Source organism: Chrysemys picta, chromosome 4 (genome assembly GCF_011386835.1).
Source record: "Chrysemys picta bellii isolate R12L10 chromosome 4, ASM1138683v2, whole genome shotgun sequence".
NCBI classification, from domain to species: Eukaryota; Metazoa; Chordata; order Testudines; family Emydidae; genus Chrysemys; species Chrysemys picta.
Genome location: NC_088794.1, coordinates 98,600,866 through 98,620,004, shown reverse-complemented (window position 1 = coordinate 98,620,004; position 19,139 = coordinate 98,600,866). Strand labels below are relative to the sequence as shown.

General features: G+C 39.2%; 1 protein-coding gene across 21 annotated transcripts in view; it reads left to right on the top strand.

The window, feature by feature from the left end:
• Positions 1-19,139, top strand: part of RYR3 (ryanodine receptor 3) — a 561,484-nt gene that overhangs the window by 176,027 nt on the left and 366,318 nt on the right. For all 21 annotated transcript variants that reach the window (XR_010601063.1, XR_010601064.1, XM_065595380.1 and 18 more), the window contains 5 exons: positions 7,883-8,018; positions 11,440-11,535; positions 12,969-13,087; positions 16,808-16,941; positions 18,561-18,802. Coding sequence is in view for 19 of the 21 variants with exons in the window: in XM_065595380.1 (XP_065451452.1) it covers positions 7,883-8,018; positions 11,440-11,535; positions 12,969-13,087; positions 16,808-16,941; positions 18,561-18,802 (727 nt within the window). In the remaining 2 variants the exon portion in view is untranslated. The remainder of the gene's footprint in view (positions 1-7,882; positions 8,019-11,439; positions 11,536-12,968; positions 13,088-16,807; positions 16,942-18,560; positions 18,803-19,139) is intronic.

The following is a 19,139-nucleotide window of genomic DNA, read 5'->3' as shown; positions in this document are numbered from 1 at the left end:
CTTCCAGAGGCATGAATACTGGGATTTGTATACGTATTTGCCGTGGGTATATGTAGTAAATTATAAAATCATATGTTACATTGCTGTTAGCATGCACCTTTGACTGCCTCACCTGGTCGCTGTCTACTAATCCATGTCCATTTGTATTTAGTCCAATATTTCACTCTTCTGAGCATCTTCAAACAAGTATCATTATTAACGAAATCATACTGATACAAAAAAGTTACTTATTCTCTCCCTCCTCTACTCCACAAATTACACTATAGGCCCAAGATGGCATATGTTAAGTCTTGGACCAATGATGAGTTTAAGGTCTGATAGCTTGCCAACCCCCAACGGTTAGAAACATGAGCTTTATAGTGCAGAGAAATCCCAGTTTTATGAAAGGGGATACATTACTTAATTCTAGCTTTGTTAGGCCCATCTTTAAAAAAGGGAAGAAGGAGGATCCGGGGAACTACAGGCCAGTGAGCCTCGCCTCAGACCCTGGAAAAATCATGGAGCAAGTCCTCAAGGAATCAATCAATTCGGAAGCAGTTAGAGGAGAGGAAAGTGATCAAGAACAGTCAGAATGGATTCAGCAAGGGCGAGTCATGCCTGACTAACCTAATGGCATTCTATGACGAGATAACTGGCTCTGTGGATGAGGGGAAAGCAGTGGATATGTTATTCCTTGACTTTAGCAAAGCTGTTGATACAGTCTCCCACAGTATTCTTGCCAGCAAGTTAAAGAAATATGGGCTGGATGAATGGACGATAAGGTGGATAGAAAACTGGCTAGATCGTCAGGCTCAACGGGTAGTGATCAATGGCTCCATGTCTAGTTGGCAGCCGGTATCAAGCGGAGTGCCCCAAGAGTTGGTCCTGAGGCCTGTTTTGTTCAATATCTTCATTAATGACCTAGAGGATGGTGTGGACTGCACAGTCAGCATGACTTATGAGGAGAGGCTGAGGGAACTGGGATTGTTTAGTCTGCAGAAGAAAAGAATGAGAGGGGATTTAATAGCTGCTTTCAACTACCTGAAAAGGGGTTCCAAAGAGGATGGATCTAGACCAAGGATCGGCAACCTTTGGCATGCGACTTGCCAGGGTAAGTACTCTGGCAGGCCGGGCCAATTTGTTTACCTGCCACGTCTGCAGGTTCGGCCGATTGCGGCTCCCACTTGCCGCGGTTTGCCACTCCAGGCCAATGGTAGCGGCGGGAAGTGGCGGCCAGCACATCCCTCGGCCCATGCCGCTTCCCACAGCCCCCATTGGCCTAGGATGATGAACCGCGGCCAGTGGGAGCCTGATCTAGACTGTTCTCAGTGGTACCAGATGACAGAACAAGGTAATGGTCTCAAGTTGCAGTGGAATCTCCTTCCTTAGAGGTTTTTAAGGTCAGGATTGACAAAGCCCTGGCTGGGATGATTTAGTTGGGGATTGGTCCTGCTTTGAGCAGGGGGTTGGACTAGATGACCTTCTGAGATCCCTTCCAACCCTGATATTCTATGATTCTATGATTATTATAAAGTAATGAAAATGAGTTACAACTACAAGGGACATAAAAGGCAATAAAAAGAGGTTCTATAATACATTATAAGCAAGAGAAAGATGAAGGAAAGCATAGGTTCTGTACTTAATGGGGAAGGAGAGCAAAAAACATGAGACAGAGAAGGCTGACATATTTAATGCTTTTTATTGCTTCAGTCTTCATTAAAAAGATTAATTGTGACCAGATGCTTAACACAGTTAATATTAACAAGAGGGAAGGATCTCATGACAGAATAGGGAATGGACAGGTTAAACAATATTTGGATAAGTTAGATATATTCATATAGACGGGGCCTGATTAAATTCACCCAAGTTACTAGCTGAAGCAGTATCTTCACGTTCAGTGATTAATTTCAAGAACTCATGGAGGACAGGTGAGGTCCCTAATGACTGGGGAAGAGCAAACAGAGTACCAATCTTCAAAACAGGGGGAAAGGAGGAAGGAGGATGTAGTGGTGCTGGAACTATTTTTATAGTGGGGGTGTTGAAGGCAGAAACCATGTATTTGGGTTGTTATTACTACTGTAAGTCAGGGGGTGTGGCAGCAACCCCAGCACCCCTGGTTCCAGCACCTGTGCTAGGGTGCTATAGACCAGTCAGCCTAACTTCCATATTCAGAAACATATTTGAATAAATGATTAAACAATCAATTTATTCAAAGCTAAAGGATAGAAAGCTGGTAAGTAATAGCCAACATGGATTTGTCAAGAACAAATTATGCCAAACAAACCTAATTTCCTCCTTTGACAAGGTAACCGGTCTAGTGGGAAAGGGGGAAGCAGTAGATGTGATGTATTTCGACTTCTGTAAAGCTTTTGACACATTCCCAAGTGATAGTCTCAAAACTGAACTAGGAAAACATATCTAGATAAAATTACTCTAAGGTGAGTGCACAGCTGTTTGAAAGACTGTACTCAGAGTAGTTCCTAATGGTTTACTGTCCTACCGGAAGGGCATATCAAGGGCTCCACAAGGGGTCTGTCCTGGATCTGTAACTGTTCAATGTTTTCATTAATGACTTGGATAATGGAGTGGAGAATATGTTTATAAAATGTGCAACTGGGTTGCGAGCACTTTGGAGGACACGATTAGAATTCAAAATGATCTTTATATACTGGAGAGTTGGTATGAAATCAAAAAGGTACAATTCAGTAAAGACAAGTGCAAAGTACTACAATTAGGAATGAAAAATCAAACTCACAACTACAAAATGGGAAATAACTGGCTAGGCAGTACTGCAGAAAAAAGATCTGAGGGATTTGGGAAACCAGTGGAATGAGAGTCAATGTGATGCTGCTGCAAATAAGGCAAATGTCATTTTGGGATGTATTAACAGGAGTGTCAGGCATAAACACAAAAGGTAATTGTTCTCTACTCAGTACTAATGAGGCTTCAGCTGGAGTACTGTTTTGGCACCACGCTTTAAAAAAGATGGGAACAAACTGGGAAGTGTCCACATTAGAGCGACAAGTAAGAGTTTTAGAAAAACCTAACTTATTAGGAAAGGTTGAAAAAAATGGACATTTAGTATAGGGAAGTGAAGGCAGAGATAGGGCCTGATCAGTCTTCAAGTATGTACAAGGTTGTTTTAAAAAAAAAAAGCAAGGTGCTCAATTGTTTCCCATGTCCATTGAGGGTAGTACAAGTAGTAATTGGCTTAGTTTGTAGGAAGGGAGATTTAGGTTAGATATTTTGAGAAAAATTTCTAACTATAAGGGCAGTTAAGCACTTGAACAGATTACCTAGGGAAGTTGTGGGATCCCTGTCCTTGAAGGTTTATAAGAACAGATCAGACAAACTCCTGCCACAGATGATCTAGGTGTACTTATTCCTGCCTTAGCATGGGAGAATGGACTAGATCAGTGGTTCTCAAACTTTTTTTTCACGGACCACTTGAAAATTGCTGACGGTCTCGGCAGACCACTTAATGATCTTTCCAAATGTTGTTTGTACTATTCATAGATTCATAGATTCTAGGGCTGGAAGGGACCTCGAGAGGTCATCGAGTCCAGTCCCCTGCCCTCATGGCAGGACCAAATATTGTCTAGACCATCCCTGATAGACATTTATCTAATCTACTCTTAAATATCTCCAGAGATGGAAATTCCACAACCTCCCTAGGCAGTTTATTCCAGTGTTTAACCACCCTGACAGTTAGGAACTTTTTCCTAATGTCCAACCTAGACCTCCCTTCCTGCAGTTTAAGCCCATTGCTTATTGTTCTATCCTTAGAGACTAAGATGAACAAGTTTTCTCCCTCCTCCTTATGACACCCTTTTAGATACCTGAAAACTGCTATCATGTCCCCTCTCAGTCTTCTCTTTTCCAAACTAAACAAACCCAATTCTTTCGGCCTTACTTCATAGGTCATGTTCTCTAGACCTTTACTCATTCTTGTTGCTCTTCTCTGGACCCTCTCCAATTTCTCCACCTCTTTCTTGAAATGCGGTGCCCAGAACTGGACACAATACTCCAGTTGAGGCCTAACCAGCGGAGAGTAGAGCAGAAGAATGACTTCTCGTGTCTTGCTCACAACATACCTGTTAATGCATCCCAGAATCATGTTTGCTTTTTTTGCAACAGCATCACACTGTTGACTCATATTTAGCTTGTGGTCCACTTAACCCCTAGATCCCTTTTTGCCGTACTCCTTCCTAGACAGTCTCTTCCCATTCTGTATGTGTGAAACTGATTGTTCCTTCCTAAGTGGAGCACTTTGCATTTGTCTTTATTAAACTTCATCCTGTTTACTCAGACCATTTCTCCAATTTGTCCAGGTTATTTTGAATTTTGACCCTATCCTCCAAAGCAGTTGCAATCCCTCCCAGTTTGGTATTATCTGCAAACTTAATAAGCATACTTTCTATGCCAATATCTAAGTTGTTGATGAAGATATTGAACAGAGCCAGTCCCAAAACAGACCCCTGTGGAACCCCACTTGTTATACCTTTCCAGCAGGATTGGGAACCATTAATAACTACTCTTTGAGTACGGTTATCCAGCCAGTTATGCACCCACCTTATAGTAGCCCCATCTAAGTTGCATGATATTCTTATCGATAAACTAGGCAAATACGAGACCATATGAAGTGCCTTACTAAAGTCTAGGTATATCACATCCACCATTTCTCCCTTAGCCACAAGACTCGTTATCCTATCAAAAAAAGCTATCAGATTGCTTTGACATGATTTGTTCTTTACAAATCCATGCTGGCTATTCCCTATCACCTTACCACCTTCCAAGTATTTGCAGATGATTTCCTTAATTACTTGCTCCATTATCTTCCCTGGCACAGAAGTTAAACGAACTGGTCTGTAGTTTCCTGGGTTGTTTTTATTTCCCTTTTTATAGATGGGCACTATATTTGCCCTTTTCCAGTCTTCTGGAATCTCTCCTGTCTCCCATGATTTTCCAAAGATAATAGCTAGAGGCTCAGATACCTCCTCTATTAGCTCCTTGACTATTCTAGGATGCATTTCATCAGGCCCTGGTGACTTGCAGGCATCTAACTTTTCTAAGTGATTTTTAACTTGTTCTTTTTTTATTTTATCTACCAAACCTACCCCCTACACATTAGCATTCACTATGTTAGGCATTCCTTCAGACTTCTCGGTGAAGACCGAAACAAAGAAGTCATTGAGCATCTCTGCCATTTCCAAGTTTCCTGTTACTGTTTCTCCCTCCTCACTGAGCAGTGGGCCTAGCCTGTCCTTGATCTTCCTCTTGTTTCTAACGTATTGATAAAAAGTCATCTTGTTTCCCTTGATTTCTGTAGCTAGTTTGAGCTCATTTTGTGCCTTTGTCTTTCTAATCTTGCCCCTGCATTCCTGTGTTGTTTGCCTATATTCATCCTTTGTAATCTGTCCTAGTTTCCATTTTTCATATGACTCCTTTTTATTTTTTAGATCATGCAAGATCTCGTGGTTAAGCCAAGCTGGTCTTTTGCCACATTTTCTATCTTTCCTACCTGGTGGAATAGCTTGCTTTTGAGTCCTTAATAGTGTCCCTTTGAAATACTGCCAACTCTCCTCAGTTGTTTTTCCCCTCAGTCTTGGGACCTTACCTATCAGCTCTCTGAGCTTACCAAAATCCGCCTTCCTGAAATCCATTGTCTCTATTTTGCTGTACTCCCTTCTACCCTTCCTTAGAATTGTGAACTCTATGATTTCATGATCACTTTTACCCAAGCTGCCTTCCACTTTCAAATTCTCAATGAGTTCCTCCTTATTTGTTAAAATCAAATCTAGAACAGCTTCCCCCCCCAGTAGCTTTTTCAACCTTCTGAATTAAAAAGTTGTCTGCAATGCAGTCCAAGAACTTATTGGATAGTCTGTGCCCTGCTGTGTTATTTTCCCAACATATATCAGGATAGTTGAAGTCCCCCATCACCACCAAATCTTAGGCTTTGGATGATTTTGTTATTTGTTTAAAAAAAGCCTCATCCACCTGGTTAGGTGACCTGTAGTAGACTCCTAGCATGACATCACCCTTGTTTTTTATCCCTTTTAGCCTAACCCAGAGACTCTCAACACTTCCGTCTCCTATGTCCATCTCCACCTCAGTACAAGTGTGTGCATTATTAATATATAAGGCAACACCTCCTCCCTTTTTCCTCGTCTACCCTACCTGAGCAAGCTGTACCCATCCACACCAACATTCCAATTATGTGTATTATCCCACCAAGTTTCGGTGATGCCAACAATGTCGTAGTTGTGTTTATTTAGTAGCACTTCCAGTTCTTCCTGCTTATTACCCATACTTCTCGCATTTGTATATAGGCATCTAAGATACTGAGTTGATCTTGCCTCCCAGTTTTGCCCTGACCCTCCTTTCTCTCTGCCATTATAGCCCACGCTCCCTCCTCTTTCTGACCCATGTCCCAGGTCTCCATGTTCTCCACTTCACTAGCAGGACCAAGTACTGATTTTGCCCCAGATCCCTAAGTGGCCCCCTCAAGGACTGAACTCACAACCCTGGGTTTAGCAGGCCAATGCTCAAACCACTGAGCTATCCCTCCCTAGCCAACTATTGTAAAGCTCTTTGGATAAAAGCGCTATATAAAAAAGACCTGAATAATTAACGTTTTATTCTACAAATGAAAGCACACAACTCCTATTTTAATATCAGTAGTCTTTCCTTTCCAGTGCGATGGATGTGCCCTCTCTCCCCTGCCATGGCAGCCCCCGAGCTGGGGCTGGGAAGGAGGGGGGTCTCTCCCTCTCTCCCCCACCGCAGCAGCCCCTGAGCTAGGGCAAGGAAGGAGGGGGTTCTCTCCCGTGCCACAGCAGCCACAGAGCTGAGGCTGGGAAGGAGGGCCATCTCTCCCTGGCAGCTGAAGCCCTGGAGCTGGGGAAAGTTCCCTCTTTCTCTGGCACCCGCAGCCCTGCACATCCCAAATTCCCCCCACCCCCTCTTCTCACCCCACTGCCCCCTCCCACCCCCTTTTGCCTCCCCAAGGCCACCACCTCACCTTACATGTGCCTCTTCTCCACAGTCCAGGCACCTAATTAGTGGAGCCATGCCTGTGCAACTCCACTATTTAGGTGGGTGGCCCTTCATTCTCTTGTATGTGGCCACCCAGGCACGCATCTTAGAGGGAATTATTCGCGGACCACCTGGATGGAGCTCACAGATCACTGGTGGTCCGCGGACCACAGTTTGAGAACCCCTGGTCTAGATGAACTCTTGAGGTCCCTTCCACTCCTACATAGCTGTGGTTCTATAGTATTTTTATGGATAGAAAAATCTATTTTAAGTAATATTTAGAGACGTTTAAAATACATTAAAGAGATGTTTAAAATACATTAGTTTAAAATACTATAATATCAGTACTATAATAACATCATTTACAAATGACTTAGAATATTTATTCAGGTATTTGGACATGTTTTTCTTGAGACAATTTTGTTGGCTTATCACAATTCCAGCCTTTTTCTAATCACCAAGTGTTTAATGGAGTACAAATTCGTAAGTGGTATCAGTTTGTCTCATTGGAATTAGTTGTTTCCACTAATAAAAAAGGAAAGTTCTGCATCTAGAGCTGTTTCTATGAGTCGGATTCTATTCACAGAAAATATAAAGAAGGCCTTTGTAAGATTGTTGTGCTCTTTATACGCATTTAGATTAAACTCTCATGGGCAAACCAACAAAAAAAAACTGAATTATCCTCAAAAGAGAGATTTACAGAAAAATACATGTTCAAAAACCTCTAATTTCAAGCACAATAGTTCCCTATTTGTTTAAAACAATATTGGCTTTTAAGCATGTAGCTCAGAAAATGTGTTAAAATGTAAAAGAATATTTTTTTGGCATATGCAAATATTTTCCCCTATATTATGTCCTTTTTTAGGGAATGCTGGCACTAGTTTTGAACTGCATCGATCGCTTAAACGTCTACAACAGTGCAGCTCATTTTGCAGGAGTTGCAAGGGAGGAAAGTGGAACAGCATGGAAGGAAATTCTGAATCTCCTTTACAAATTGCTAGGTGAGTTCTCAAGCAGTCCATTGTATTATAAGAGCTTCTTTTTCCCATCCCTTGAAAAAAGACTTTTATGTGGGACATAAAAAAATGAACATGCGTCAGTCTGCACTGCTTTGGATTGTTATCAAGCAGAAACTATCATCAGCATGGAAGCATGTCCTCTTGAATGGTGGTTGAAACATGAAGGGACATATGAATTGTTAGAGCATTTGGCATGTAAATTTCTTGCTACGCCGGCTAGCTTGAAGAGAAAAGAGTACATAGGAAGCAAGCAGCACCCAACCAAGATACATACGTTTGCACCAACTGCCAAAGATCATGCAAATCTTGGATCAGACTACTCAGTCACATGGGACATTGCAAATCATCTACATTATTGGCTGAAATCCATCTTGCACAGATGAAAGGATGCCAGCACAATCCCTTTTATAAGAGTTTAACTAGTGGGCAAGCTAATATTCTGGAGAGAGATCTGACTTGTTGGCAGATAGGGAAGGTTTAGTTCTGGAAGCATGGACAGACTCATGTTGCTGTGGTCTGTTTGCTAAAGGTTGATTTAAGCCATAAGGTTTGGAACCAGAAACACACTTCCTCAAAATGCAATGGTCTTTAGATCCTGAATATTGGTATAGGCCCATCTTTATCTTACAGATGAGAATATTCTCTCTCATTTTCCTGAAGAAAAAAAATAATTCACTCCTACTTGGACGCCATAAACACATTTTATAAATAAACCACTTAAGCACTGAGTGTTGCATTTCAAGTTTTTCTTCTTTTCTAGGTGTGGTGTTTAGTTTTCTCTAGGGCTGTCAAGTGAATAAAAAAATTGTGATTAATTGCACGATTAATCACGCTGTTAAACAATATATTGATTTCTATTACAAAACAGACTACAAAGTTTACAGTGCTCACTTTATATTTATTTTTATTACAAATATTTGCACTGTAAAAACAAAAGAAATAGTATTTTTCAGTTCACCTAATACAGGTATTGTAGTGCAATCTCTATCATGAAAGTTGAACTTATGTAGAATTATGTACAAAAAATAACTGTATTCAAAAATAAACCAATGTAAAATTTTCGCGCCTACAAGTTCACTCAGTCCTACTTCGGCCCATTGCTCAGACAAACAAGTTTGGTTACAATTTGCAGGAGATAATGCTGCCAACTTCTTGTTTACAATGTCTGCTCAAGCAAAGACGACTGCACTGGCTGGGCTATCTGAGTAGGTTGGAAGACGGATTCATACCCAAGGACATACTATACAGGGTGCTATCAGAGGGAACAAGAATAACAGGATGCCCCAAACTTTGCTATAAAGACACATGCAAGCGAAATACAAAGGCATTTTAGAAAAAGGACTTGTCGTATAGTGTACTTTTAGATACATTTTTATTTCATTTTTACAAACAAAGCTAGCTCTGGTGCAGAATGATGAGTAAGCTTGTGCCAAAGATTTAGAGCACAGGGAAACAAAGGACAGATGGAGTTTGGGGGAAGAGAAAATTCATGCTGGAGTGGAAGTGTATGCATCCCAATGAAGTCAATGGCAAACTTCCTATTGACTTTAGTAGGGTAAGGATTTTCATACCTTTCATTCAGCCATAATATCACAAATTAGAAAAGAAAGTAGGAAGAAAGCAGAGAAGAAAAGAGCAACCCCAAATTCTTTATTCTTTGTAGTTCTGTAGGACTGCTGTACATCTGCCCCTACCCCCGATATCTAGTGTGAAATTTTCTTTCTTAAAAACAGAATACTTGCAGTCTTCATCTATTCTATTGTAATAAGTAACAAAAATATATATCAATTATCCACCTTATAATAAAAATCTTTGATAATTGGCTTCAGTGGGCCAATAATTAGTATGGCTATTTTTATCTTTGCTTGATGGTGTGTTTGCAGATTAGTGAGCTGTTCTGTGAGGGGGGAAAAATTAAGAGTTAGTTAATTTCAGTTGCATTCAGAAAACAATGCATGTTCTGTGCTGCTGAACAATAATTATCCATTCCATAGCACCTTTTGCTCAGGAGGTGGAGCTAAAGGCCACTTATTTCACCTGGACTTGATCCTGTCCTGCAGCTGCATGGTCTTTTCTCTCCAGGAGATATTTGGGGACAACTTTAGAAGTGTACAGGCCCCTTGATCATGTGCTGTATATAATAGCTGAATTTAAGAAGGGTGGTAGTTTGTATAACTAATAATGGAGTAGACCACGGTGGGCAGATTTCCACCTTCCCAAGTGGAAGGATAGGTGAAATGCCTCCATGATATTTTACATGCCCTCCCATCTGGACCCTACAGGGGCTTCTCCACAAGCAGGGCCGGCTCCAGGCACCAGCTGAGCAAGCAGGTGCTTGGGGCGGCATGTCGGGCTCTTCAGCGGCAATTCGGCGGAGGGTACCTGTCCCTCTCGGAGGGAGAAACCTGCCGCCAAATTGCCGCTGAAGAAGAAAGCGGTGCGGTGGAGCTGCCGCCGATCGTGATCGCGTTTTTTTGTGTTTTTTTCCCCACCGCTTTGGGCGGCAAAAACCCTGGAGCTGGCCCGTTCACAAGTATGGGGTCTGTACTGGGAGCAGACGGAAACCAGGTGGGTTGTGGGGAGGATTGAGTAGGCTCGGTGTGGGCCTAAGGAGGGGTATACACAGTGTCTAATGTCTGGCCCCAGATAGATTCTCTGGAGAAGATTGTACAGCCCAGGCATAGTCTCTTTTCCATGGGTCCCATTATACAATGGGATTATGGAAGGGGGTTATAGAGGGGTTGAGATAAAGATACTTCAGTTAATGGACTAATGGTGTGTTCGGATATAGCAAATCCTGTTTTCTAAGTACCACTATTACCAGAGTTCTGCTTTATCAAATGGACCACTAACAAACCTCAACTAATGCACAACATTAAGAGTCTGAGATAAATTGTTTTAAGAGTGTATTAATCATTTAAAAGATGTCATGTTTCAAACATTTCAGTTGGATATGTACATTCCCTAACAAAATGGGAGCAGGATGGGAAGAAAAGGTTCTTTATGAATAAAAAGTAGTACAGTCAATTAATATTTTCATGGCTGCCTGTTAGTGTCAGCTGTGATGGCTTAATCAACTAGACTGACACCATCAAATTAATTTCACATAGGCTACTAAGCAGCTATCAAATGGTAACAACGTTTCCTACTGACCTGGGTAGAATTTGGATTAGTAAACTAGATTTCATTACCAGTTTCCTGAGCCAAGTGGTTCAAACCAAATCTAGATGGTTATCTTACTAATAAAAAAATTAAAATATATTTGGTTCATAGGACAAAGGAAGGAGAATTGTGATTTTTGTTTAGTTTATCCTAGAGATTATATTAAAATATTTGTATTCAGCACTGGTTGTTAACACTAATGATAGTTGAACCCTTATATTATCAAACCTTTTTTTTCCAGCTGCCCTCATTCGTGGTAACAGAAATAACTGCACCCAGTTTTCCAATAACCTCGATTGGCTAATCAGTAAATTGGATAGACTAGAATCTTCCTCAGGTAAGACCCATTTTATAAAAATAAGGTGTTGCTATTAATAATTCTATTACATTCCGTAAAAAGGAAAAGTTTTGCTTGAAAAAAAAATAGTAAGCATCAGAAAACAGCCTTTCTTGCATGAAAATAAAATTAAAGCCCACCTCTCAAATTAACAAACTGTTCTTTTTTAAGGCTAGGTCCACACTACCCGCCTGATTCGGCAGGTAGAGATCGATCTTCTGGGATTGATTTATCGCGTCTCATTTGGACGCGATAAATCGATCCCAGAAGCGCTCCCCCGTCAACTGCGGAGCTTCTGCTCGCCGAGAGGAGGAAGCGCTGTCGATGGGGGAGCTTGCCTGCGCCACGTGGACTCGCAGTAAGTAAACTTAGTTCGATCTAGGAAACGTCGACTTCAGCTACGCTATTCTCGTAGCTGAAGTTGCGTTTCCTAGATCGATGCCCTGCCCCAGTGTGGACCAAGCCTAAGTAAATCTCTCAGATTAACACTCTGTTTCTTTTTTAGCCTATCATTTTCATTCTCCTTGCCAGGGGATGTTGTGAAGGCCAAGACTATAACAGGGTTCAAAAAAGAACTGGATAAGTTCATGGAAGATAGGTCCATCAATGGTTATTAGCCAGGATGGACAGGGATGTCCCTAGCTTCTGTTTGACAGAAGCTGGGAATGGGTGATGGGATGGATCACTGATGACTACCTGTTCTGATCATTCCCTCTGGGGCACCTAGGATTGGCCACTATTGGAAGACAGGATACTGGGCTAAATGGAGCTTTGGTCTGACCCAGTATGGCCGTGCTTATGTTCCAGCCCTCCTCCGCTTTTTCCTTCGAATTTTCTTTTTCTTAATTTTCCTAGTAGCATTACAGTCAAAGAACCCTGAAATTAATTAATTAGGCCTGGTACAATCGTATGATTCATAGTAGTGCACAGTGGTTCTATTCCACAGCTACCAAAATAATTGCAAATAGCCTAGGTGCTGTTTGTGGCTCAGTCCCAGCAAATAACACCAAGAAAATTGTATACATAAAAATCAGTTTTAAAAAAGTTTACAATAAAATACAGTCTGTTAGGAAGACTATTTACTTCAGTGACTAGTTGAAGCGAATTTTGTTTTTTCTGTGTGTTTTTACCAAGATTTATGTCAAGAAAATCATAAATTATAGTTTCAAGGTGCATTTTAACTTCCTGTCATACACAGAATTTTGTTTTTAACCAGAGAATTAAATTCAAAAGTAAATCCTATCCTATCTTCAGCAGGCTTTAAGAGCCAGCTGAGTTCATTCTTTTTAGTCTGGAAATATTGAATAGACTGAGTAAGAGAAGATATGATTACTTTTCCCTTAGGATGTTCTTTTTTCTTTCCCACGTTCTTAAATTGTATTCAGTTCTGCAGATTGTTTAATGTCTAAATGATTTTTGTGGCATTCATATAGGTATTTTGGAAGTATTACATTGCATCTTGATTGAAAGTCCAGAGGCTTTAAATTTGATAGCAGAGGAACATATCAAGTCTATTATTTCATTGCTGGATAAGCACGGACGCAATCACAAGGTATGATTTGAGAAATATAAGACATATTCGTAATATCAATTGTAAGTTACAGAAAAAAGTGAACGTGTCTCTATAATGCCACCTATGTGAAACATAGTGTCCTTAAATATATTTAAAAAACCCATAGTGAAGAATACCTATTAAATTGCTTTGCAAAGAACAAAATGAAATATGTGAACTCTATAATTGCTTTTCTGTGTAAAATAAATCAGTGTGTATAGGAGACTGGGTCTTCAAAACATCCTTTCTATGCACAACCAGCACATTTGTGTCTGTTATAAATATTGATAGGCAACCAAATAATGTGTCAGAATAAGTAAAAAGCTACATGTAAATGTAATCTAGGACCTTGAGACTGTAAATTACTCCATATGGGTTCATGAGTCCACCTGCATGGAGTAACTTGCAGCCTTGGGATCCAAGTTCACGGCTGAAGGACTTGCTCTACTGTTTTCATACATCTAACAAGACAGAGCTCAATCCTACAAGCCCTTACTCAGATAAGAAGTTCCATTGTCTTTTTCATTTGACTATGCATGTGAGCAAGGATTGGGCTCTGAGACTTTTGTAATTTAATTTTTACCATGACCAGGGATCACATGATACAGAAGGCCATAATCTAATCTCATTTTCACTAGTGTAAATACATAGAATTCAATAAATGATTCTGGATTTACATGGGCAAAGTCCTCCCAGAATGAGGAATGATATATTATCATTTATACATTCAAATATACAAAAGCAGAAATAAGAATATTAAGATAATATATTTTAAGAAAAGTTTCTTCTAAGTACATAACTAATTTATCCTGAAAAAGTAAATGAATATTTCATAAAAGCTCCTTTTAAAAAATATACACATCATTTAAAAGGTTCTTACTGTCACCTAAAATCTAACTTTTTAAAAATGTATTGAATTGGTCTTGCAGATTAATACTATACCATGGATTGTAAACAAAGTGTCTAGTCAGGTACCACAGAGATCTTCGGTAGATCAGGTTTTATTTAATATCTTAATTATCTACAACAGAGAGTGTACATCATGCTAATGAAATTCACAGATAATGCTAAATTGGGAAGAGTTTTGAGCACCAGTAAAGACAGAGAAATAACCTAGAGATATTAGAAATAGGAGTAGAACACAACAAAATTCAAGTTGGAAAATCTATATTTGAAGGGAAAATTTTGAAACACAGATATGAAGTAGGCGAGAGAAAGCTGGAAAGCAATAATACTCAAGAAATTATTGAAGAAATAGTGGGAAGCAAAGTAGATAAGGGTATGAAATGTACTGTGGCAGCAAAAAAGGCCAACACAATTTGTAGCTGTATCAAGAATGGCATCACATTACACAACAGAGAATAATTCTCTGGTATGACTGCAGTTGGAATATTACATTCAGTTCTGGGAACTTTAATATCTGGATGATATTGTCAAGTTGGAGAATGATTAGAGAAGAGGAACCACAATGTTTAGTGGGCTGGAACTTTTTACCGAGAAAGATTGTAAGAATTAAATATGGCATAGCTTTCTACAATATGGTATATATTCTAAAAATATCAGGAGGTTATAAACTCCATTTAGGAAACGTTTAGACCAATACAAGGTGACGTAACTGGAAGTATGCAATTAAAATTAAGAAAAGGAAAAATTTAGCTGATTATCAGGAAATACTTTCTGTCAGCAAGATCTGTAATGTTGTGAAATGGTCTCTTAAGAGACCCCTTCAGTTAGAACATTTAAATGTAGACTGGATAATGAGTATTAAAAATACAAAACAGAACAATTCTGCATTGGCAGGAAAAGGGACTAGATGGTCTTTCCATCTATAATAACTAGATTCAGCATCATAGGCTGATTTAAACTTTTTTTTTTTGTTATTCTGGGAACAATGTTTCATTTGCCTGCTCGATTTGAAACTCTGTTTTGTAGTAAGGAATATCAAACAAGGAATCTCATTAACCCAATTGTATCCAAACATGAGGTTTTTAAAATGTTCTTTGTGTTTGTCTGGAGTAATATTGATATTCAGGGATGAGTTCTGACAAGCAGTCAGAGAATTATGCAGCATGGATTGATTTAAATCGAAGTGAAATCAATGGGTGTTAGGTTCCTAATTTGCAGATGCACTTTTGAAAATCCCTCTAGCATCTCTCTGTATCTTTAGGTACCTAAACACTTACCAAAATCTGGCCCTATGTCCTTTGAGATTTTCAGATTGTAGATTTCTGTCTACACCTGGTTTTCCTCTTCACTGATTGGAAAAAGAAAACAAGCTTTCCTGTTTTTTCAACTCCCAATCCATTTCTCAACTTTCCCAAATTAAGAAAATGTTTTCTCTGTACCTGCAAGCTAAACTGAAACCAAAGTAATTAAGCCAAAAGCTTTACTACACAACAGAAACACAAAGTACTTACATTTGAAAAAATGTAAAATAAACAAATTCATCCATTGTAAAGACTGAAAATAAATAGAGATACTTATTTAATATAATTCATGACATCGAGACATATTTACAAACCTTGAGTTGACCTCAGAAGCTTCCCCCCTTCTGTATACAATTAAAAGAGAAGCACCCTTTACTCATTAAAATTTGAGGAGGTCTTTTTGATGCACCATATTTTTGCTTTTATTTTGAATGATTTTAATAGATTATAATAAATGTAGAACTTAACATAGGTTATCATAATTTTATATTGACTTTTAAACAGGTTTATTTTTTTTAAAGAAAAATGTATTAATTAAAAAATCTGATGTAAATTTTGTAAAAATTGTTTTTTCTTTTAAATCATTGGTTTTTTAATCCACCTGGAACTCTGGTCATCAATTACATGAACAGGGTGTAAGCAGTATACACATCCTGTAAATATTTAGTACCTCAGTCTCATTTAGAGTATGTGTACCCTGCAAAAAATGTGTGTTCGTAAATTGTGTTAGCTAACCCTCGTTATGTAACCTGAATTAAAATAGCAGTGAAGACACAACAGCTCAGCTTTTAACTTGGGTTAACAGCTCAAGTCAACCCTAGGCTGCCATGTAGCAGAGTTAAAAGGAGAGTTGGTGTGTCTTCACTACTATTTTAATCCAAGTTAAGAACATGCCTTTTTTGCAGTGTAGACATATTTATACATTAAGGGCCCTTTACACTTCTCTGGGAGCGTAAAGGGAACTTAAAGTGAATGTAAACATCAGTGGCCAGGTAGAATAAATGTAAAGATGGACTCCTTTGTCTTATGTTTTGAGACTATATTCTGAATTAGAGAAGTAAGCAGTGTCAGCCAATAGTCAGGAAGAAAAGCAATTCTGATAAAGAGAGACCCTTAACTATCCCCCCCACTTACACCACACTATTCCATTCCCCTGCTCCCCTGAACCTCAAAATCTTTTGCTCAAAACTCTAACTGAACCTAAACTAAGTACCACAGATCTTACAGGAAGACCTATTCTTGTGAGATTCATGTCATATTCCATCTTTGCAGACCTAAAGTGTTTTATATAGGTATAAAATTGTATGGGTGCTTGTTTTAACTTATTTAATGTCAACTGCCACTATTACAAGCTATGTCCAGTTCATGTTTAACCAAAAATGTTAGAAAAATCACCAACGTTTTCATGTTATATTTCTCCTGTCTCCTGCATATTTTGAAAGGAAATTAAATTGAGATCAGGATTGTATTGTAAACAGTTACATTTACTTGACTGTACCCTGATCTGTTTTAGGTTCTTGATGTGCTTTGCTCTCTGTGTCTCTGTAATGGAGTTGCAGTGCGTGCCAATCAGAACTATATATGCGACAATCTACTCCCCCGAAGAGATTTGCTCTTGCAAACCCGCTTGATTAATGATGTGACAAGGTATAGTGCAGTGTTTATTTTGTTGCTATATTTGCAAATGAACAGAGCATTAGTATTTAGTATTACTTTAAATTAAGAAAATACTCTGTTTTATTCTGGTGACGGAAAATTGTTTCAGTCTTTATTAGCAGTCACTGAAAGACATACTCTTTAGGAAACTTTTAGATGTTAACTGTTTTTAAAAGTTTCATGTTACTAACAATATAGGAAATGTTCTGGAAACTGTCTTGGAAGAGAAACTACTTGTTGAATTCCCACTTGAAAGGAATGAAAAATGGATTATTTATATAATACCATTAGTACACAAAATACAATGCTGTATTGTAACAAGGTTGCTGCAGGGCCCTCTTGGCTCCTGGGTTCAGTAACCACTGGTGCAGTTTATTTACAGGTCATGCTCCCACCACCTTTTCACCATACAGGTAGCCCTTTACCGTCTGGAGTGAGGGGAGAGCTACCGCCCTGCTTCCTCTCCCTTCCTTTTTCCTTTCTTTCTGCTCTCCAGTGGCTTCCTTCCCGCTGAGGTTTTTATACAACCCCAGGCTAATTAGGCCGCAGCTGTCTCTGCTTCCCCAATTAGGGGCAGGTGGTCTAACTGGCTCCAATTCGCCTCCCTTAATTGGAGCTGGAGTGACAGAGGGCTGGCTCAGCAGTTCCTGCTTAGTACCCTGTCACCTGTATGCACACTGGTGAAGTTTGCAAACAAATATCAGGTCCCTTAGGGAGAAAGGATCAAGGCAAAAAATAAGTCCAATACAATTCTAGTATAATACAGTACAAAAATTGTGTATTACATAAAAGTAATCAATGTTCTTTTTCATTCTCCATGCACACTAGCTAATAATGTACTATTTTCAAATTAGGAAATTAGTATTAAAAAGTTGATAGTTAATGATTATATATATTATTGAATAAAATTTGTACCTCTAATCTGAGTATACTTATGATATTTGGTCTAAATTTCTGAGATTTTGGAGTCAGCACTTGAGGGTTTCATATCCAGGTCTCCCCACTGTTTTGGCACTTCTAGCCGACATCACCTCAGTAATGTTATTCAGAGGAGTCCCATTCCAGTTCTCTATGGAGTGGACACCAATGTGCATGATGAGTGAGAACATCACTCTTCCATGAGAGAGAGTGAAACTAACTTTTTAGGCTGGTCCAAAGCAGGGCACTCCTGGATCAGCCTAAGAATAAACAGTATGTAAACATATTGCAAAATAATTTCTGTTTTATCAAGGATTTTATTTCTTCATGTCTCAACCCCCATCTTTTGGTGTCAGGAAAATAGAAACAATATTTTTTTTCTTTTTATAGGATATGTTTTTCCTCCATGCATAGCACCCTGGATTTATTTGTTGTTCAGTTCAGCTAAGAATTTGGCACAACTTTTCTCTATCTTTTATTTATTAGTAGTAGTATTTATTATTTATTATGCAGACATAGAAAGTCATTAAGCAGATAGAATCAGTCTGGACAGAAGTTTACATGATGGGTCTCCACATCTGAACTCGGGTGTCATATTTGCACAATGTAGTGTAGTGTCATATTCCAGTATTGCAACAAGCCAGGAATACATAGTATAAAATGTACAATCTAATGTATCTCTTCTATTCTAGCATGAGGCCAAACATATTTTTGGGGGTTGCTGAGGGCTCTGCACAGTATAAGAAATGGTACTTTGAACTAATAATCGATCAGGTAGACGCATTTTTGACGGCTGAACCCACTCATCTACGGGTTGGCTGGGCCTCTACATCAGGTTATGCTCCTTATCCTGGAGGTGGAGAAGGATGGGGCGGCAATGGTGTTGGTGATGACCTCTACTCCTATGGTTTTGATGGCCTACATTTGTGGTCTGGTAAGTACTCTTTAGGCATACTTTTCAATTATTCTTACCAATAACCTTCAAAAAATTAGTATTCAGCAATAATATATCCCTAAATATTACTCCCAGGGCATCATTACTCCATTGCATGCTATTTTGCCATGAGCCAGATTCCACTCTCCAATGCTCAGGTTGGATTATTCTGGAATTCTACCTCTATAAATAGAATCAAATTCCTAGGCCATTGTTTTTATCAATTTGTCATCATCTAACCTAGTCTGTTTTCCATCTGCATGGGGACATGTAGTGCACTGGATCCATGCATGGAACTCCCATTGACATCAATGGAAGTTCTACATGCAGATCTACA